The sequence below is a fragment of the Salmo trutta genome, chromosome 14, assembly GCF_901001165.1.
Source record: "Salmo trutta chromosome 14, fSalTru1.1, whole genome shotgun sequence".
Classification (NCBI taxonomy): Eukaryota; Metazoa; Chordata; class Actinopteri; order Salmoniformes; family Salmonidae; genus Salmo; species Salmo trutta.
Genome location: NC_042970.1, coordinates 80,371,226 through 80,389,963, shown reverse-complemented (window position 1 = coordinate 80,389,963; position 18,738 = coordinate 80,371,226). Strand labels below are relative to the sequence as shown.

General features: G+C 41.9%; 1 protein-coding gene across 5 annotated transcripts in view; it reads left to right on the top strand.

Moving 5' to 3' along the window:
• The first annotated feature begins 1,402 nt into the window (after positions 1 to 1,402).
• Positions 1,403 to 18,738, top strand: part of LOC115147557 (zinc finger protein 271) — a 41,353-nt gene continuing 24,017 nt past the window's right edge. The window contains exons 1-3 of one of the 5 annotated variants that reach the window (XM_029689802.1): positions 1,403 to 1,524; positions 4,187 to 4,358; positions 5,573 to 6,739. In XM_029689802.1, coding sequence (XP_029545662.1) covers positions 1,516 to 1,524; positions 4,187 to 4,358; positions 5,573 to 6,739 — 1,348 coding nt within the window. In that variant the 5' untranslated portion in view covers positions 1,403 to 1,515. Of the gene's footprint in view, positions 1,525 to 4,186; positions 4,359 to 5,572; positions 6,740 to 14,575; positions 14,973 to 18,738 lie in introns of those variants that run through there. The other 4 variants (XM_029689801.1, XM_029689800.1, XM_029689799.1 and 1 more) reach the window with 4 other exon arrangements.

Below are 18,738 nucleotides of genomic sequence, written 5' to 3'. Positions count from 1 at the left end.
TCAGCATGTAGTGCTCTACTTTTGACCAGGACCCAGAGAGAATAGGTTGCCATTTGGGACATACCCTAAATTCACACTTCCATTATTGTAAAACCAAAAGCCTGACAATAACACCATCCAATGACAGCTACTAATGCCATGACTGTACTGTACTGTAATAGGACGGCATCGACGACAGCAAACCTGAGGAAAGTTAGTAAGGTGCTGTGCATGTAACAAACACAAAACACCACTCCTATGAAACTCCTAAAAAGCACCATTCAATTGAAAAACCATACTCTGTATTAGGAGGCTAAACATCTTTCTAGAAGTTACACAGGATTGACAGAAGGACCTAAATGTTGCATTGTGCCACTTTACCAAGTCTTTATTCATATTAAACATCTGATTAATCTAATTCTCCATGTGTTCTGTATTAAAGGGAACTTTATTAAATATAACAGATTTAAAATTGAATATTGGGGCACAATTTCTACAGGAAAAATATGAAAGGGACACAAGAGGCATTCATTTCATTCAACTAACCCTACATTCATTTCATTCAACTAACCCTACATTCATTTCATTCAACTAACCCTACATTCATTTCATTCAACGAACCCTACATTCATTTCATTCAACTAACCCTACATTCATTTCATTCAACTAACCCTACATTCATTTCATTCAACTAACCCTACATTCATTTCATTCAACTAACCCTACATTCATTTCATTCAACTAACCCTACATTCATTTCATTCAACTAACCCTACATTCATTTCATTCAACTAACCCTACATTCATTTCGTGGAACAACCCATCTGTTTATGGACCCATATTTGCAAAACCTAGTTATTCAATTGCCAGTTGTACTGTTAGAGGGGCCAGTTACATTAGACGTTATTGTTGTCATATCGTTTTCTTCACTTTCTTCACATTAGCAGGCAAAAGATCACGTTCATAATCATCATCGTTGCCACGGTCTAATAATGGATGTAAAAAAAGAATGATAGCAAAAATTAGTTATGTAAAAATTACTTCATACTCCACATTTAGGGGGGCTACAAGGGGTCCAAAATTGTTGTCACAGGGGTACTGGCCCCCCCTGCCCCCAGAACCGCAAGTGAACAGCCTTGAGAACATCAGGACTCAAATGAAACTCGGTTCCAAATTGCTGCCAGGTAAAAGTAGACGATAGCAGAAAACAGGATTCTTTGTGAAAGGGGTGTTGTTGATCGTTTCTTGACTTTACTCGACTTTTATAGATGGGGTAAAATATTATCCAAGAACTTTCTGAAGTAAGTTTAGCCTACATGAGATGTGAGACGTTATGTTGTCATAAAGTAATTGAGCTTGGATATTTAAATAGATGTTTGATTGCTCTGGTCTATGGGTGCATCAGTTACAACATCGAGATTGGAGTTCTCTTGCGGCCGGAAACCCCCCAATCCTTATCTGAACACTGTGACAACATAGTAACCGCGCTGTAGCCTACACATTTATTTTCTTCAGTAAGAAACAATAGCTTCCACGATGAATCCGGTAAGTCTGGTTTCCTTTAAACATTGTAGGTCTGCTGTGTTGTATAAAATGTCTAGGAGTAGTTTTCATCATCTTTGATCCTCCACATTGCTGTGTTCAGTTTAAACGGCTGGACAAAAAACATGACGATAAAACTTGTTGGGATTTTTTTTTCTTTGGCAAAGTAGCGTAATACTTTATCATGCGTAGGAATCTACGCATATTACTTAAGCATCTCTCCTTCCTCCCAAAGTGTACACTTGTTCACTTCCACTTATTTGACGGTCAGATTATTAATTATATGTAGAAAAACAAAAGATACATATTTGCGACTGTATCTAACGATGTTCAACTCAGTATGCTTAGCAAACTCAATTCCTGTACCCCTTTCTACCTCATACTGGATCAGTCTCTCTCTTTCCCGATCATACTGCCCACACTGTATCAGTACATTCTCCACTGTCTCTGTTTCCTGGCAGTAATCACATCTTCCTGTTGAATGATTTCCTATCACATTTCATAACTTATTCAGCTGGCTATGCCCCACTCTTATCCTTGTAAGGATAGCCTCCTCTCTTCTGTCCATTCCTACCATCCTCCCCTACTTTACTCTGTACCTGGAATAGGGGCAGCACGTAGCCTAGCGGTTTAGAGCATTGGGCCAGTAACCTGAGCCGACTAGGTGACAAATCTGTCTGCCTCTGAGCAACTTAACTCTTATTGTTTGTGTAAGTCGCTCTAGATAAGAGTTTCTGCTAAATGACTAAAATGTCAACAATGAGTAGATGCCTGCCCTTAGTGTCACTGTTCCACTGCTCCTGCCATCTCCACACCACTGTCCATATCGTTCCCTGAGCCTCTGCTTTGCTCATTGTCACCTCCACTTCCTGTCTCCTAATGGCCTGTTTAGCTAGCGCATCTACTTCCTCATTCCCTTCTACCCTCACATGGCCCGGGACCAAAGCAAACCTTATATGGACACCCATCTGTCTCACCCAGGCATATAGCAGGCCTTGTCTGCTATGTGAGCTAAATGATTGCAGACTCATCAACACAGCACTTGAGTCAGAACATATAACTACACTGTCTGGCTTGACTTCCTCCACCCACTGCAGGGCCAACAGTACGACCATCAGCTCTGCCATGTACACAGCCAGGTGGTCTGTAATACGTCTCCTGACAGCCACTCCACTTTCCTGTTCAACAAAGGCTGATCCAGGCTGACCTGTCCTTGGGTCTTTTGATCCATCTGTATATATGGGTAAAAAATACTGAGTTACAGTTTCCAGACACCTTTTAAAGAACTTGCATGGATCAACCCCCTCCCTGTCTTTCTGTACTCTCTCCACCACTTGTAAATGAACTACTGGAGGTGGGAGTAGCCATGGTGGACTCACATGGATCAACCCCCTCCCTGTCTTTCTGTACTCTCTCCACCACTTGTAAATGAACTACTGGAGGTGGGAGTAGCCATGGTGGACTCACATGGATCAACCCCCTCCCTGTCTTTCTGTACTCTCTTCAACACTTGTAAATGAACTACTGGAGGTGGGAGTAGCCATGGTCGACTCACAGGGATAGGTACCGTGGGGCTGAAGTCCCATCTGTCTCTCCTGGTTATCACCCAACCATCCAAAGCTTTTATTCTGTCCACGTTCAGGCTCCTAACTTCTCTGTAGCACCTCTTTTGTGGGGTGAGACACATCATGTTCCTGTAAATTAACCCAATAATGAATTGCCAGCGATTGTCTTCTAATATGTAATGGCAATGAAAAGAAGTGTCTTAAAGAATGGAAGGCAGTCGTTATCACAGCCACAAAGTAAAACATTTATATCGTAGAAATTCATGGAAACAAAAATTTGCTTTTGTGAGTTTAAGGTTAGGGTCAGGCATAAGGTTAGCAGTGTGGTTAAGGTTAGGTTTAATATTAGATTTTAAGACGATACATTGTTTAAATAGCCGTGGTTTTTCAATCGATCAATCAATCGTGTTTATGTATTTATAGCCCGTTTTACATCAGCAGATGTCACAAAGTGCTGTACAGAAACTCAGCCTAAAACCCCAAACAGCAAGCAATGCAGATGTAGAAGCACGTGGCTAGGAATAACTCCCTAGAAAGGCAGGAACCTAGGAAGAAACCTAGAGAGGAACCAGGCTCTGAGGGGTGGCCAGTCTTCTTCTGGGTGTGCCGGGTGGAGATTATAAGAGTACATGGCCATTAAGGCCAGATTGTTCCTCAAGATATTCAAACGTTCATAGATGACCAGTGGGGTAAAATAATAAAGTTCATGACTTTGTGGCTATGGTAACTAATGTCGGCCTGGCACTAGTGTTTTTTTTCTCTCCAAGTTGCTGACATGTCACGTGTCCTACTTTTATCAGTACACTCGTAACAACTTAATCATTACGAAACGCATATTCGATCAAATAAGCCACAAGTCGCCTCTTCCTCTCTGTTTTGAAAGGAAATGACTGGTATAGTAAATATGGTGGAAACACTGACTAGCCCATGCCTCCACCAACCCAATGCTATTAGATTAGTGGGAAGTAGTGAACGATTGAACATTTGAGGAAAAATGAGATATTCTAGGGATGCTCCCAAATCAATCAGAGGTGTAGACTAAAATAATACAATATTTGGTTTAATGATAAACTATGTTTGATATTTCTTGTGTCCAACAGGACAAAATTAGCCCGTTCCCCTCTACCCTCACAGAGTCCCCGGGTCAAACGTCTCCCGGTACCGTTTTACTGCTGCGTCTGGTCGACTGCAGGAAAACACCGAGACAGAGTGGAACTGAGAGAGGAGAAGAGAAGGAAGATGGAGATTTGATTTCATTAAGTAAGAACCATGGTGTGTATATTAGACTACAGTCTGCTTCTGTAACGATAGCGGAGGTGCATAAAGATGGCGGCCTGCATGTACTTACAACAACTTCCTGGTTTTGCTACGTTCACTGTTTTTCACATTGCTCTCTTTTGTTGTTTTTTGGTATGGTCATTAGCACAGTAAACATGATCTCACTTTTAGTTTCAAGACGCTGGCAATTTGAAAACTCGTAAAGGTAGATTGTGTTGATTTATTGCAACATTGAACAATGTCGAGCACCGTAGTTTCAAAACCGTGGGTAGGTCTAAAACAATAACATCATATCAGAATTCTGCCATCTTTATGCACTTTAGTCATGAATTGATTCATGATATATTGATGAAGATATCTGGGTAGTTCCGCCCATTTTTAAAAGTGTAACTTGGTCCAAAATATATATTTCACCTAATGTTAACATTCTGTCATGAAGAGCACATGTTCAACTTAATAAAAAACATGTTTTCCCATCTCAAGAGATTTTGAATACAAATATTACTATACTAAGTGCCTATGTGCCAAATAAACTGACATGGTTGAATGTAACAGGGGACTACTGAAAACAACAAAACCACTGGATTACATGTGTAAAATAGTCCTTTAAATCAGCCATAAAACCGCTTGTGACTGGGAATGGAAGCTTGTTTTGTGCAACAGGGAGCGGCAATTGAATGCAATCTTCACAACCACAAAAACATTTCTAGCATGTCTATGTGTGGGTAAAAGGGTTTACTTGCATAGTTTTCCACCACAAAACAGCAGTAAATTGACAAAAAGAGTTGAACCAGCTCACCTGCTTTTACTCTGATTTGACTATTAGATGTTCAATGTTTCTTTTGGGTTTTTATTTTTTGAGGAATAGTTTCACCATATTAAAACGAGAGTTGAGTTTATCTAACAGGGATGACCTTAAAATGAGGGACAGACGTAAATTAATCACTATTCACATTCATAATAATCTTCAGAAAGGACTTTGGTCAAGGCAACAAACTAGTTATGGCAGTAGGAAAAATGCACCAAATGACTTGTGACAGATGATCTAGTCACCTATGATTCACCAAACAATATTTTGAAAGAGGAAGCAAAGTACTTTAAGCACGTGTTTTCATTTCAGTCTCCTCCATCTCCACTAACCAAAGATAACTATGGATTTTTTTTCTATTAATAATGCAAAATTGCTATTCAATATCTTTGTTTCACAGGGGACAGCCCAAACCGTTGCTCTCTCAGTGGGAGGAGCTTATCATCTGGGGAGCCTAAACAACAACGTGATGCTGACAAGACGTCTCTCCAGAAGAGTCTCTCCAGATCAGAACGTCTCAATAGCTGTGATCAGTGTGGGAAGAGCTTCAAACAATCACAACACCTGATTACACACCAACGAATACACACAGGAGAGAAGCCTTATAGCTGTGATCAGTGTGGGAAGAGATTTGCTGTATCAGGAGACCTGACTACACACCAGCGCATACACACAGGAGAGAAGCCTTATAGCTGTGATCAGTGTGGGAAGAGCTTCAATCACTCAGGAGCCCTGACTAGACACCAGCGCATACACACAGGAGAGAAGCCTTATAGCTGTGATCATTGTGGGAAGAGCTTCAATCAATCAGGGACCCTAACTAAACACCAACACATACACACAGGAGAGAAGCCTTATTGCTGTGATCAGTGTGGGAAGAGCTTCAGGACGTCAGAACACCTGACTACACACCAACGCATACACACAGGAGAGAAGCCTTATAGCTGTGATCAGTGTGGGAAGAGCTTCAGGATGTCAGAACACCTGACTAAACACCAACGCATACACACAGGAGAGAAGCCTTATAGCTGTGATCAGTGTGGGAAGAGCTTCAGTCGATCAGGAGACCGAACTATACACCAACGCATACACACAGGAGAGAAGCCTTATAGCTGTGATCAGTGTGGGAAGAGCTTCAGTCGATCAGGAGACCTGACTACACACCAACGCATACACACAGGAGAGAAGCCTTATAGCTGTGATCAGTGTGGGAAGAGATTTGCTGTATCAGGAGACCTGACTATACACCAACGCATACACACAGGAGAGAAGCCTTATAGCTGTGATCAGTGTGGGAAGAGCTTCAGTCGATCAGGAGACCTGACTACACACCAACGCACACACACAGGAGAGAAGCCTTATAGCTGTGATCAGTGTGGGAAGAGATTTGCTGTATCAGGAGCCCTGACTACACACCAACGCATACACACAGGAGAGAAGCCTTATAGCTGTGATCATTGTGGAAAGAGCTTCAATCACTCAGGAGCCCTGACTAGACACCAACGCATACACACAGGAGAGAAATATTATAGCTGTGATCATTGTGGGAAGAGCTTCAATCAATCAGGGACCCTAACTAAACACCAACACATACACACAGGAGAGAAGCCTTATAGTTGTGATCAGTGTGGGAAGAGATTCAGGGCGTCAGGAGCCCTAACTAAACACCAACGCATACACACAGTAGAGAAGCCTTATAGCTGTGATCAGTGTGGGAAGAGTTTTGCTCGACATTTCAACCTGACTAAACACCAGCTCACACACACTGGAGAGAAACCTTACTCTTGTCTATGTGGAAAGAGCTTTGCTCATTCAGAGTCACTGAAAAAACACCAGAAAGCCCTTTCCTCTCTGGCACTGGTTCCAGATCCCTAAATAAAGTTTCAATAGAAAACATCTTGTGAAGAGTCATCTAACTCCCATTCTCTAACAGTTTACTAAGCCTGATTACCATGGTAACCTGTGTCGCATAATATGCAGCTCTGGATCCATATGTATCAAGCGTCTTGGAGTAGGAGTGCTGTGTGTGTGTGGTGGGGTGGGGGTGTTGTCGTGGACGAATCAGAATTAGTTGGGTAACATAGATAATTAAGATGTTTTATTAGTATAATATGCTTATTTGAGGTACTTGTCATTAGAAATTGTCCATTGGACTCTGGTGTCTTTTCAGTTGCACGTCTACCTTAGCTGGGGCTCAGACACTTGGGGCCCAGCAAGGGGAGAGGTCAGACTTGTCGTCATGGGAATGTGTCTTTACCTATTTTTTAAACCATGTGAAGGGATGGCGTGATTACTGGGGAACCAATGACTTGTCTCCACAATGTCTGTGAGCAAGTCACTCCCTCCTTTTGTTTATTGTGGGGAGGTTAATGGCAGTATCTGGACCCTTGTATGTCCTCTCTTAGATCTCACACTTATCCTGTGATAATATATGGCCTAGAGGCTCACTCCCTCCAGTGAGCCTGTCCAGGAGTAGGGTCAAGAGGGGGTTTGCTTGAGATGGGAGTATCTAGAGTTGACAATTGATATATGCCATTGGATGAAATAGTTCTGTTCAATACCGTACCAGGGAGGGACGGTTCTAAGGAGACCAGATACTGGGCTATACCATTAATCCTGTTGACATAGCAGTTACTGTCTGATGTGTTTTATTGATATCTGTCATACAAAACGTAACCTTTGTGAACTGTTACTAAGTATCTGTGGTTTGTCAATGTACGTTGAAGGGGGTATCGTTGCTATAAAAGATCCCTGTCGCAATTCTGTAATCACCTTCCTGGTTCATTCGAGAGAATGCATTAGTGGGGTCAAGAACTTTTGCAAAAGTATCTTAGTATTAAAGATGCAGTTTAACTCGGACTGGTGTGTTTGTAAATCCTCATTTGGTAATGCGGAAATTAGCCACCACAGTGTTCAGAGCTGTATCTTATTTAACTCCTATTATCCATTGAATAATTGTATAATGTAGAATTATGTTTCAACAATACTAGGTGTGTATTGCTAAGTTCTGAACAAACAGAGTAAAAACTCACAGACAACTGGAAAAATCTCAAACCAACTTTATTCACCCACTGGATCATACAGCTGCAAAGACAAAGACATGATTATACAGTTGTGGCCAAAAGTTTTGAGAATGACACAAATATTAATTTTCACAAAGTCTGCTGCCTCAGTTTGTATGATGGCAATTTGCATATACTGCAGAATGTTATGTAGAGTGATCAGATGAATTTCAAATAATTGCAAAGTCCCTCTTTGCCATGCAAATGAACTCAATCCCCCAAAAATATTTCCACTGCATTTCAGCCCTGCCACAAAAGGACCAGCTGACATCATGTCAGTGATTCTCTCGTTAACACAGGTGTGAGTGTTGACGAGGACAAGGCTGGATATCACTCTGTCATGCTGATAGAGTTCAAATAACAGACTGGAAGCTTCAAAAGGAGGGTGGTGCTTGGAATCATTGTTCTTCCTCTGTCAATCATGGTTACCTGCAAGGAAACACGTGCCATCATCATTGCTTTGCACAAAAAGGGCTTCACAGGCAAGGATATTGCTGCCAGTAAGATTGCACCTAAATCAACCATTTATCGGATCATCAAGAACTTCAAGGAGAGTGGTTCAATTGTTGTGAAGAAGGCTTCAAGAAAGTCCAGCAAGCGCCAGGACCGTCTCCTAAAGTTGATTCAGCTACGGGATCGGGGCACCACGAGTACAGAGCTTGCTCAGGAATGGCAGCAGGCAGGTGTGAGTGCATCTGCACGCACAGTGAGGCGAAGACTTTTGGAGGATGGCCTGGTGTCAAGAAGGGCAGCAAAGAAGCCACTTCTCTCCAGGAAAAACATCAGGGACAGACTGATATTCTGCAAAAGGTATAGGGATTGGACTGCTGAGGACTGGGGGAAAGTCATTTTCTCTGATGAATCCCCTTTGGGGCATCCAGAAAAAAAGATTGTCCGGAGAAGACAAGGTGAGCGCTACCATCAGTCATGTGTCATGCCAACAGTAAAGCATCCAGAGACCATTCATGTGTGGGGTTGCTTCTCAGCCAAGGGAGTGGGCTCACTCACAATTTTGCCTAAGAACACAGCCATGAATAAAGAATGGTACCAACACATACTCTGAGAGCAACTTCTCCCAACCATCCAGGAACATTTTGGTGACGAACAATGCCTTTTCCAGCATGATGGAGCACCTTGCCATAAGGCAAAAGTGATAACTAAGTGGCTCGGGGAACAAAACATCGATATTTTGGGTCCATGGCCAGGAAACTCCCCAGACCTTAATCCCATTGAGAACTTGTGGTCAATCCTCAAGAGGCGGGTGGACAAACAAAAACCCACAAATTCTGACAAACTCCAAGCATCGATTATGCAAGAATGGGCTGCCATCAGTCAGCATGTGGTGCAGAAGTTAATTGACAGCATGCCAGGGCGGATTGCAGAGGTCTTGAAAAAGAATGGTCAACACTGCAAATATTGACTTTGCATCAACTTCATGTAATTGTCAATAAAAGCTTTTGACACTTATGAAATGCTTGTAATTATACTTCAGTATTCCATAGTAACATCTGACAAAAATATCTAAAGACACTGAGGCAGCAGACTTTGTGAAAATTAATATTTGTGTCATTCTCAAAACTTTGGCCACGACTGTAGAAGCACATATCTTTATACCTTCCTACTAGACCGGGTGTCAACTCCTTGCACATCTAGACAGCCAATAAATCTCTGTTGCTAGGCAGGAACTTAATTGGTTCCTCACTGGTGTAGTCATGGCCCTGCCTGATGCTCAAACCTTCGTGGGTGTGGAAGTATATGTGTGTGAAATAGGACTTTTTCTTCTCACTTCATCTGGCCTGACCTCGGGACAGATTCCCTAAACCATGGCTGTCCTACCTTATCAGTGACTGAGACCAGACTGTTGCCCTTTGCCTCCCTCCTTAGGAGCTGTGATATTTAACAATAACATGTTTTGACAGTGTAAACTTTCTGCACTCCCCCTTGTCTCACTCAGTAACTTTCCATAAACTTAGTTCTTATCCACCCTCCATTGACCCCAACATATACATTCCTTATACATGCAAAGTAATCAATACGTTCTAGCCTGGTAACATGAATAGGTAGATTTCAAGCTAGAATCCAACAGTATTCATGTATTCAATAGATCAATAAATTAAATCCATTATCTGCAAAACAACATCTACTTATCACGTTAATTATGTTTTTAAAATCTATAATAATATTTTTTTTTTTACAAGGAGCATAGACCTCTTGTATAATTTGTTTGCTCCTAAAAGATTGTTGTGGAAATTCACCAGTAAGGAGTCAAACTCAGTGTAAATGAATCAATCTTTATTAACAGGACCGGAGAGGTTAACAAACTCAATTCAAGCTTGATGAAAACTCTGACAAGGGCGTTCCCTCTCAGTCCTTATATTCCGCTACACAAACAAGTCATATAAGCATGATTTACATGATTCATTATTAACATTGATTCCTGCATGTGACTTCAGTCTGGAGTGCCAGAGTGCGCTCTGGGCATTCATAAATTCAAATCCTTTTGCGGTGTACATGTTTTTATATATATATATATATATATATATATATATATAGTAGGGTTGATCCGAGCATTTTGACCTCACAACAGCAATTAAGCACCCAAGCTAACTGGCTAGCTACTTCCAGACACAAATGAGAGAAACCATCACTCTGACCATTTTACTCCCCCTAGCAGAGCTGGTTAGGCAGTTTTCATGTTAACCAGATGGTTGGTGATTGTAACTGTACTGCTGGCAACAATTGAATTACCCTTGTTTGCCGACGTTTATTGACACCGGTCATATTCAACGGGTGTTGATCTTTAGTAAATTCATCAGTTCTTCTGCGCTCTGGCACTCAAGACGAGAGTGCTCTGAAATCGGAGTAGATAGCCAGAGCGGATTTACGAACGCGCCCTATACATCTACGCTATTCGTGTGTAAACAAAGTACCAAAACACTTTCCTGTCAACCAATGTGTTTGAGAGAGAAAACAATACAACAGGTGTATACTTTACAGTGAAATGCTTATCCCCGCTATACACTCATATCCCCATGGACCGTTGTAGATTTCCTCCATATAAAAGGGGAAGTTTAACTAATATCACAAACTTGTGATTCCATACATTCAAATTAGTTAGGTGGAATCTCCCTTCTTCCCCAGTTGTTGCTGTCGGCCACATTAAATAATAATATAAAATAATCACAATTAGTTGGTATAGTGGTGAGGTTTTAATGGGTGTAGGGTTAGCTGGTATAGTGGTGAGGTTTTAATGGGTGTAGGGTTAGTTGGTATAGTGGTGAGGTTTAATTGGGTTTAGGGTTAGTTGGTATAGTGGTGAGGTTTTAATGGGTGTAGGGTTAGTTGGTATAGTGGTGAGGTTTTAATGGTGTAGGGTTAGTTGGTATAGTGGTGAGGTTTTAATGGGTGTAGGGTTAGTTGGTATAGTGGTGAGGTTTTAATGGGTGTAGGGTTAGTTGGTATAGTGCTGAGGTTTTAATGGGTGTAGGGTTAGTTGGTATAGTGTTGAGGTTTTAATGTGTGTAGGGTTAGTTGGTATAGTGGTGAGGTTTTAATGGGTGTAGGGTTAGCTGGTATAGTGGTGAGGTTTTAATGGGTGTAGGGTTAGTTGGTATAGTGGTGAGGTTTTAATGGGTGTAGGGTTAGTTGGTATAGTGGTGAGGTTTAATTGGGTTTAGGGTTAGTTGGTATAGTGGTGAGGTTTTAATGGGTGTTGGTATGGTGGTGAGGTTTTAATGGGTGTAGGGTTAGTTGGTATAGCGGTGAGGTTTTAATGGGTGTAGGGTTAGCTGGTATAGCGGTGAGGTTGAAATGGGTGTAGGGTTAGTTGGTATAGTGGTGAGGTTTTAATGGGTGTAGGGTTAGTTGCTAGTACAATCCCCCCCACCCACCATCTTAAGTCTCTCTTTTTGTGTCAAGGGAGTACAGTAGGTTGTGGTGTATGCACCTCAGTTGGATGCAATCAGCCAATACAATAAAAAAGAACAGACTGCTGCAACCTGATTGGCTAAACGCAATACATAACATGCAGGACTAGCATTTACTACTGTCTGATGGTGGAGGAAAATGTTGTTTCATAAATAAAGTATGCATATTTTCCAAATGTTTTCCCTCCTTCTCGCCATTAAATCCAGTTAAGGAGGAAATTGACACGTTTGCAGCCTGAATGGAGAATGTTTTATGTACGAACCGGTCCACGGGGACACGGCTGCATACATTTCCTTTGGACGGCAAGATAAAACTACTCAATATCGCCATCTGCTGGCCTTTGGGCTGACTTCACAGTAACTCTGAAACAAAAGGGTTATAAATATTGTAATGGAGACTTGCCACAAGGCTTCACATTGTAAAACTGCAATGATGGTAGTAATCATGATCAGTCAGTGCTCATCATTGCCTTCCTAGGTGTAGGGAGAAGTTGCTCCTAAACGCTGATCCCGGGTCATTTCCCCCCCACTAACTGTTAAGGTTATGATTGTGGCGGGGAGGCTGATCCCAGATCTGTACCTATGAGAAACTTCCCCATCAGCGTCTTTCTATTAAAAAAGAAAAGAAAAAAAGACAGGAACAACAGAAGTTATTAACATTTAGTAAACATTATGTAAACGTGATACAGGGTTCTCCCCAGGATTTTTTAACAAGGTGGTGCTGCTCAGTGTTTTTGAACACCGTTAACTGCCATTTCCTGCAATCTAGAGCAACAAAATGTAGCGCACCTAAAAATACCTTTTATGGTTGAATTCCCATCTACCAAATAAATAATACAAGTTACATGGGTTCCCATCGCATGTGTGCTCACTCTGGTATTGGTCCGTGTGCTCTAGCCAGCAGCTCTCAGATACAGTGCTGGTATAGTCTACATGAGATTATGTCAAACGGCAGCCAAGCATCGAATATCACGTCAACACAATAAGACCCTCGATATTTATTGAAAGGAGCATCAAGCTGATCACCGTGCACTTTCCCCACCCTGTGAAGTTCATCGTAATTTATTTCATCTGTAGCCTGATTTCCTAACGAGTCTCAGTCACGCGATGACAGAAGTGGTCTTCTCACTAAGTTTACTTTAATATGACGGCTATTATATCCATATTTGCTCATAAAAGCGTTTACACCGACATTTCCTGCATAATACATTTTACAGACAAAAAGATCCCACCTTGTCTACCATATTGTGAATTGTAATAACAGATAAAACGGTTGAATGGAAACCTGGTTTATGCTTAAAAAAAGAAAAAAAAGAGTAGCGTAGCCAGTCCACAAGGTGGCGCAGCACCTCTTTTATTTGGGGAGAACACTGATGTCTAGCACCAAGAAAACACAACATTTAACACTGAGATTCCATCCCAAATATACCCTCTTCAGCATGTAGTGCTCTACTTTTGACCAGGACCCAGAGAGAATAGGTTGCCATTTGGGACATACCCTAAATTCACACTTCCATTATTGTAAAACCAAATACCTGACAATAACACCATCCAATGACAGCTACTAATGCCATGACTGTACTGTACTGTAATAGGACGGCATCGACGACAGCAAACCTGAGGAAAGTTAGTAAGGTGCTGTGCATGTAACAAACACAAAACACCACTCCTATGAAACTCCTAAAAAGCACCATTCAATTGAAAAACCAAACTCTGTATTAGGTGGCTAAACATCTTTCTAGAAGTTACACAGGATTGACAGAAGGACCTAAATGTTGCATTGTGCCACTTTACCAAGTCTTTATTCATATTAAACATCTGATTAATCTAATTCTCCATGTGTTCTGTATTAAAGGGAACTTTATTAAATATAACAGATTTAAAATTGAATATTGGGGCACAATTTCTACAGGAAAAATATGAAAGGGACACAAGAGGCATTCATTTCATTCAACTAACCCTACATTCATTTCATTCAACTAACCCTACATTCATTTCATTCAACTAACCCTACATTCATTTCATTCAACTAACCCTACATTCATTTCATTCAACTAACCCTACATTCATTTCGTGGAACAACCCATCTGTTTATGGACCCATATTTGCAAAACCTAGTTATTCAATTGCCAGTTGTACTGTTAGAGGGGCCAGTTACATTAGACGTTATTGTTGTCATATCGTTTTCTTCACTTTCTTCACATTAGCAGGCAAAAGACCACGTTCATAATCATCATCGTTGCCACGGTCTAATAATGGATGTAAAAAAAGAATGATAGCAAAAATTAGTTATGTAAAAATTACTTCATACTCCACATTTAGGGGGGCTACAAGGGGTCCAAAATTGTTGTCACAGGGGTACTGCCCCCCCCCCCCTGCCCCCAGAACTGCAAGTGAACAGCCTTGAGAACATCAGGACTCAAATGACACTCGGTTCCAAATTGCTGCCAGGTAAAAGTAGACGATAGCAGAAAACAGGATTCTTTGTGAAAGGGGTGTTGTTGATCGTTTCTTGACTTTACTCGACTTTTATAGATGGGGTAAAATATTATCCAAGAACTTTCTGAAGTAAGTTTAGCCTACATGAGATGTGAGACGTTATGTTGTCATAAAGTAATTGAGCTTGGATATTTAAATAGATGTTTGATTGCTCTGGTCTATGGGTGCATCAGTTACAACATCGAGACTGGAATTCTCTTCCGGCCGGAAACCCCCCAATCCTTATCTGAACACTGTGACAACATAGTAACCGCGCTGTAGCCTACACATTTATTTTCTTTAGTAAGAAACAATAGCTTCCACGATGAATCCGGTAAGTCTGGTTTCCTTTAAACATTGTAGGTCTGCTGTGTTGTATAAAATGTCTAGGACTAGTTTTCATCATCTTTGATCCTCCACATTGCTGTGTTCAGTTTAAACGGCTGGACAAAAAACATGACGATAAAACTTGTTGGGATTTTTTTTTCTTTGGCAAAGTAGCGTAATACTTTATCATGCGTAGGAATCTACGCATATTACTTAAGCATCTCGCCTTCCTCCCAAAGTGTACACTTGTTCACTTCCACTTATTTGAAGGTCAGATTATTAATTATATGTAGAAAAACAAAAGATACATATTTGCGACTGTATCTAACGATGTTCAACTCAGTATGCTTAGCAAACTCAATTCCTGTACCCCTTTCTACCTCATACTGGATCAGTCTCTCTCTTTCCCGATCATACTGCCCACACTGTATCAGTACATTCTCCACTGTCTCTGTTTCCTGGCAGTAATCACATCTTCCTGTTGAATGATTTCCTATCACATTTCATAACTTATTCAGCTGGCTATGCCCCACTCTTCAAATCAAATCAAATCAAATTTATTTATATAGCCCTTCGTACATCAGCTGATATCTCAAAGTGCTGTACAGAAACCCAGCCTAAAACCCCAAACAGCAAGCAATGCATGTGAAAGAAGCACGGTGGCTGGGAAAAACTCCCTAGGAAAAACTCCTGAGAAAGGCCAAAAACCTAGGAAGAAACCTAGAGAGGAACCAGGCTATGAGGGGTGGCCAGTCCTCTTCTGGCTGTGCCGGGTGGATATTATAACAGAACATGGTCAAGATGTTAAAATGTTCGTAAATGACCAGCATGGTCAAATAATAATAGTCATAGTAATTGTCGAGGGTGCAACAAGCACGTCCGGTGAACAGGTCAGGGTTCCGTAGCCGCAGGCAGAACAGTTGAAACTGGAGCAGCAGCATGGCCAGGTGGACTGGGGACAGCAAGGAGTCATCATGCCAGGTAGTCCTGAGGCATGGTCCTAGGGCTCAGGTCCTCCGAGAGAAAGAAAGAAAGAGAGAAAGAGAGAATTAGAGAGAGCATATTTACATTCACACAGGACACCGGATAAGACAAGAGAATACTCCAGATGTAACAGACTGACCCTAGCCCCCCGACACATAAACTACTGCAGCATAAATACCGGAGGCTGAGACAGGAGGGATCAGAAGACACTGTGGCCCCATCCGATGATACCCCCGGACAGGGCCAAACAGGCAGGATATAACCCCACCCACTTTGCCAAAGCACAGCCCCCACACCACTAGAGGGATATCTACAACCACCAACTTACCGTCCGAAGACAAGGCCGAGTATAGCCCACAAAGATCTCCGCCACGGCACAACCCAAGGGGGGGGCGCCAACCCAGACAGGAAGACCACGTCAGTGGCTCAACCTACTCAAGTGACGCACCCCTCCCATGGACGGCATGGAAGAACACCAGTAAGTCAGTGACTCAGCCCCTGTAAAAGGGTTAGAGGCAGAGAATCCCAGTGGGAAGAGGGGAACCGACAAGGCAGAGACAGCAAGGGCGGTTCGTTGCTCCAGCCTTTCCGTTCACCTTCACACTCCTGGGCCAGACTATACTTAATCATAGGACCTACTGAAGAGATAAGTCTTCAGTAAAGACTTAAAGGTTGAGACTGAGTCTGCGTCTCTCACATGGGTAGGCAGACCATTCCATAAAAATGGAGCTCTATAGGAGAAAGCCCTACCTCCAGCCGTTTGCTTAGAAATTCTAGGGACAATTAGGAGGCCTGCGTCTTGTGACCGTAGCGTACGTGTAGGTATGTACGGCAGGACCAAATCGGAAAGATAGGTAGGAGCAAGCCCATGTAATGCTTTGTAGGTTAGCAGTAAAACCTTGAAATCAGCCCTTGCCTTAACAGGAAGCCAGTGTAGGGAAGCTAGCACTGGAGTAATATGATCAAATTTTTTGGTTCTAGTCAGGATTCTAGCAGCCGTATTTAGCACTAACTGAAGTTTGTTTAGTGCTTTATCCGGGTAGCCGGAAAGTAGAGCATTGCAGTAGTCGAGCCTAGAAGTAACAAAAGCATGGATTAATTTTTCTGCGTCATTTCTGGACAGAAAGTTTCTGATTTTTGCAATGTTACGTAGATGGAAAAAAGCTGTCCTTGAAGCAGTCTTGATATGTTCTTCAAAAGAGAGATCAGGGTCCAGAGTAACGCCGAGGTCCTTCACAGTTTTATTTGAGACGACCGTACAACCATCCAGATTAATTGTCAGATTCAACAGAAGATCTCTTTGTTTCTTGGGACCTAGGACAAGCATCTCTGTTTTGCCCGAGTTTAAAAGTAGAAAATTTGCAGCCATCCACTTCCTTATGTCTGAAACACAGGCTTCTAGCGAGGGCAATTTTGGGGCTTCACCATGTTTCATTGAAATGTACAGCTGTGTGTCGTCCGCATAGCAGTGAAATTTAACATTATGTTTTCGAATGACATCCCCAAGAGGTAAAATATATAGTGAAAACAATAGTGGTCCTAGAACGGAACCTTGAGGAACACCGAAATTTACAATTGATTTGTCAGAGGACGAACCATTCACAGAGACAAACTGATATCTTTCCGACAGATAAGATCTAAACCAGGCCAGAACTTGTCCATGTAGACCAATTTGGGTTTCCAATCTCTCCAAAAGAATGTGGTGATCGATGGTATCAAAAGCGGCACTAAGATCTAGGAGCACGAGGACAGATGCAGAGCCTCGGTCTGACGTCATTAAAAGGTCATTTACCACCTTCACAAGTGCAGTCTCAGTGCTATGATGGGGTCTAAAACCAGACTGAAGCGTTTCGTATACATTGTTTGTCTTCAGGAAGGCAGTGAGTTGCTGCGCAACAACTTTTTCAAAATTTTTTGAGAGGAATGGAAGATTCGATATAGGCCGATAGTTTTTTATAATTTCTGGGTCAAGATTCGGCTTTTTCAAGAGAGGCTTTATTACTGCCACTTTTAGTGAGCTTGGTACACATCCGGTGGATAGAGAGCCGTTTATTATGTTCAACATAGGAGGGCCAAGCACAGGAAGCAGCTCTTTCAGTAGTTTAGTTGGAATAGGGTCCAGTATGCAGCTTGAGGGTTTGGAGGCCATGATTATTTTCATCATTATGTCAAGAGATATAGTACTAAAACACTTTAGTATCTCCCTTGATCCTAGGTCCTGGCAGAGTTGTGCAGACTCAGGACAATGGAGCCCTGGAGGAATACCCAGATTTAAAGAGGAGTCCGTAATTTGCTTTCTAATGATCATGATCTTTTCCTCAAAGAAGTTCATAAATTTATTACTGCTGAAGTGAAAGCCATCCTCCATTTGCGAATGCTGCTTTTTAGTTAGCTTTGCGACAGTGTCAAAAAGAAATTTCGGATTGTTCTTATTTTCCTCAATTAAGTTGGAAAAATAGGATGATCGTGCAGCAGTGAGGGCTCTTCGATACTGCACGGTACTGTCTTTCCAAGCTAGTCGGAAGACTTCCAGTTTAGTGTGGCGCCATTTCCGTTCCAATTTTCTGGAAGCTTGCTTCAGAGCTCGTGTATTTTCTGTATACCAGGGAGCTAGTTTCTTATGACAGATGTTTTTAATTTTTAGGGGTGCAACTGCATCTAGGGTATTGCGCAAGGTTAAATTGAGTTCCTCGGTTAGGTGGTTAACTGATTCTTGTCCTCTGACGTCCTTGGGTAGGCAGAGGGAGTCTGGAAGGGCATCAAGGAATCTTTGGGTTGTCTGAGAATTT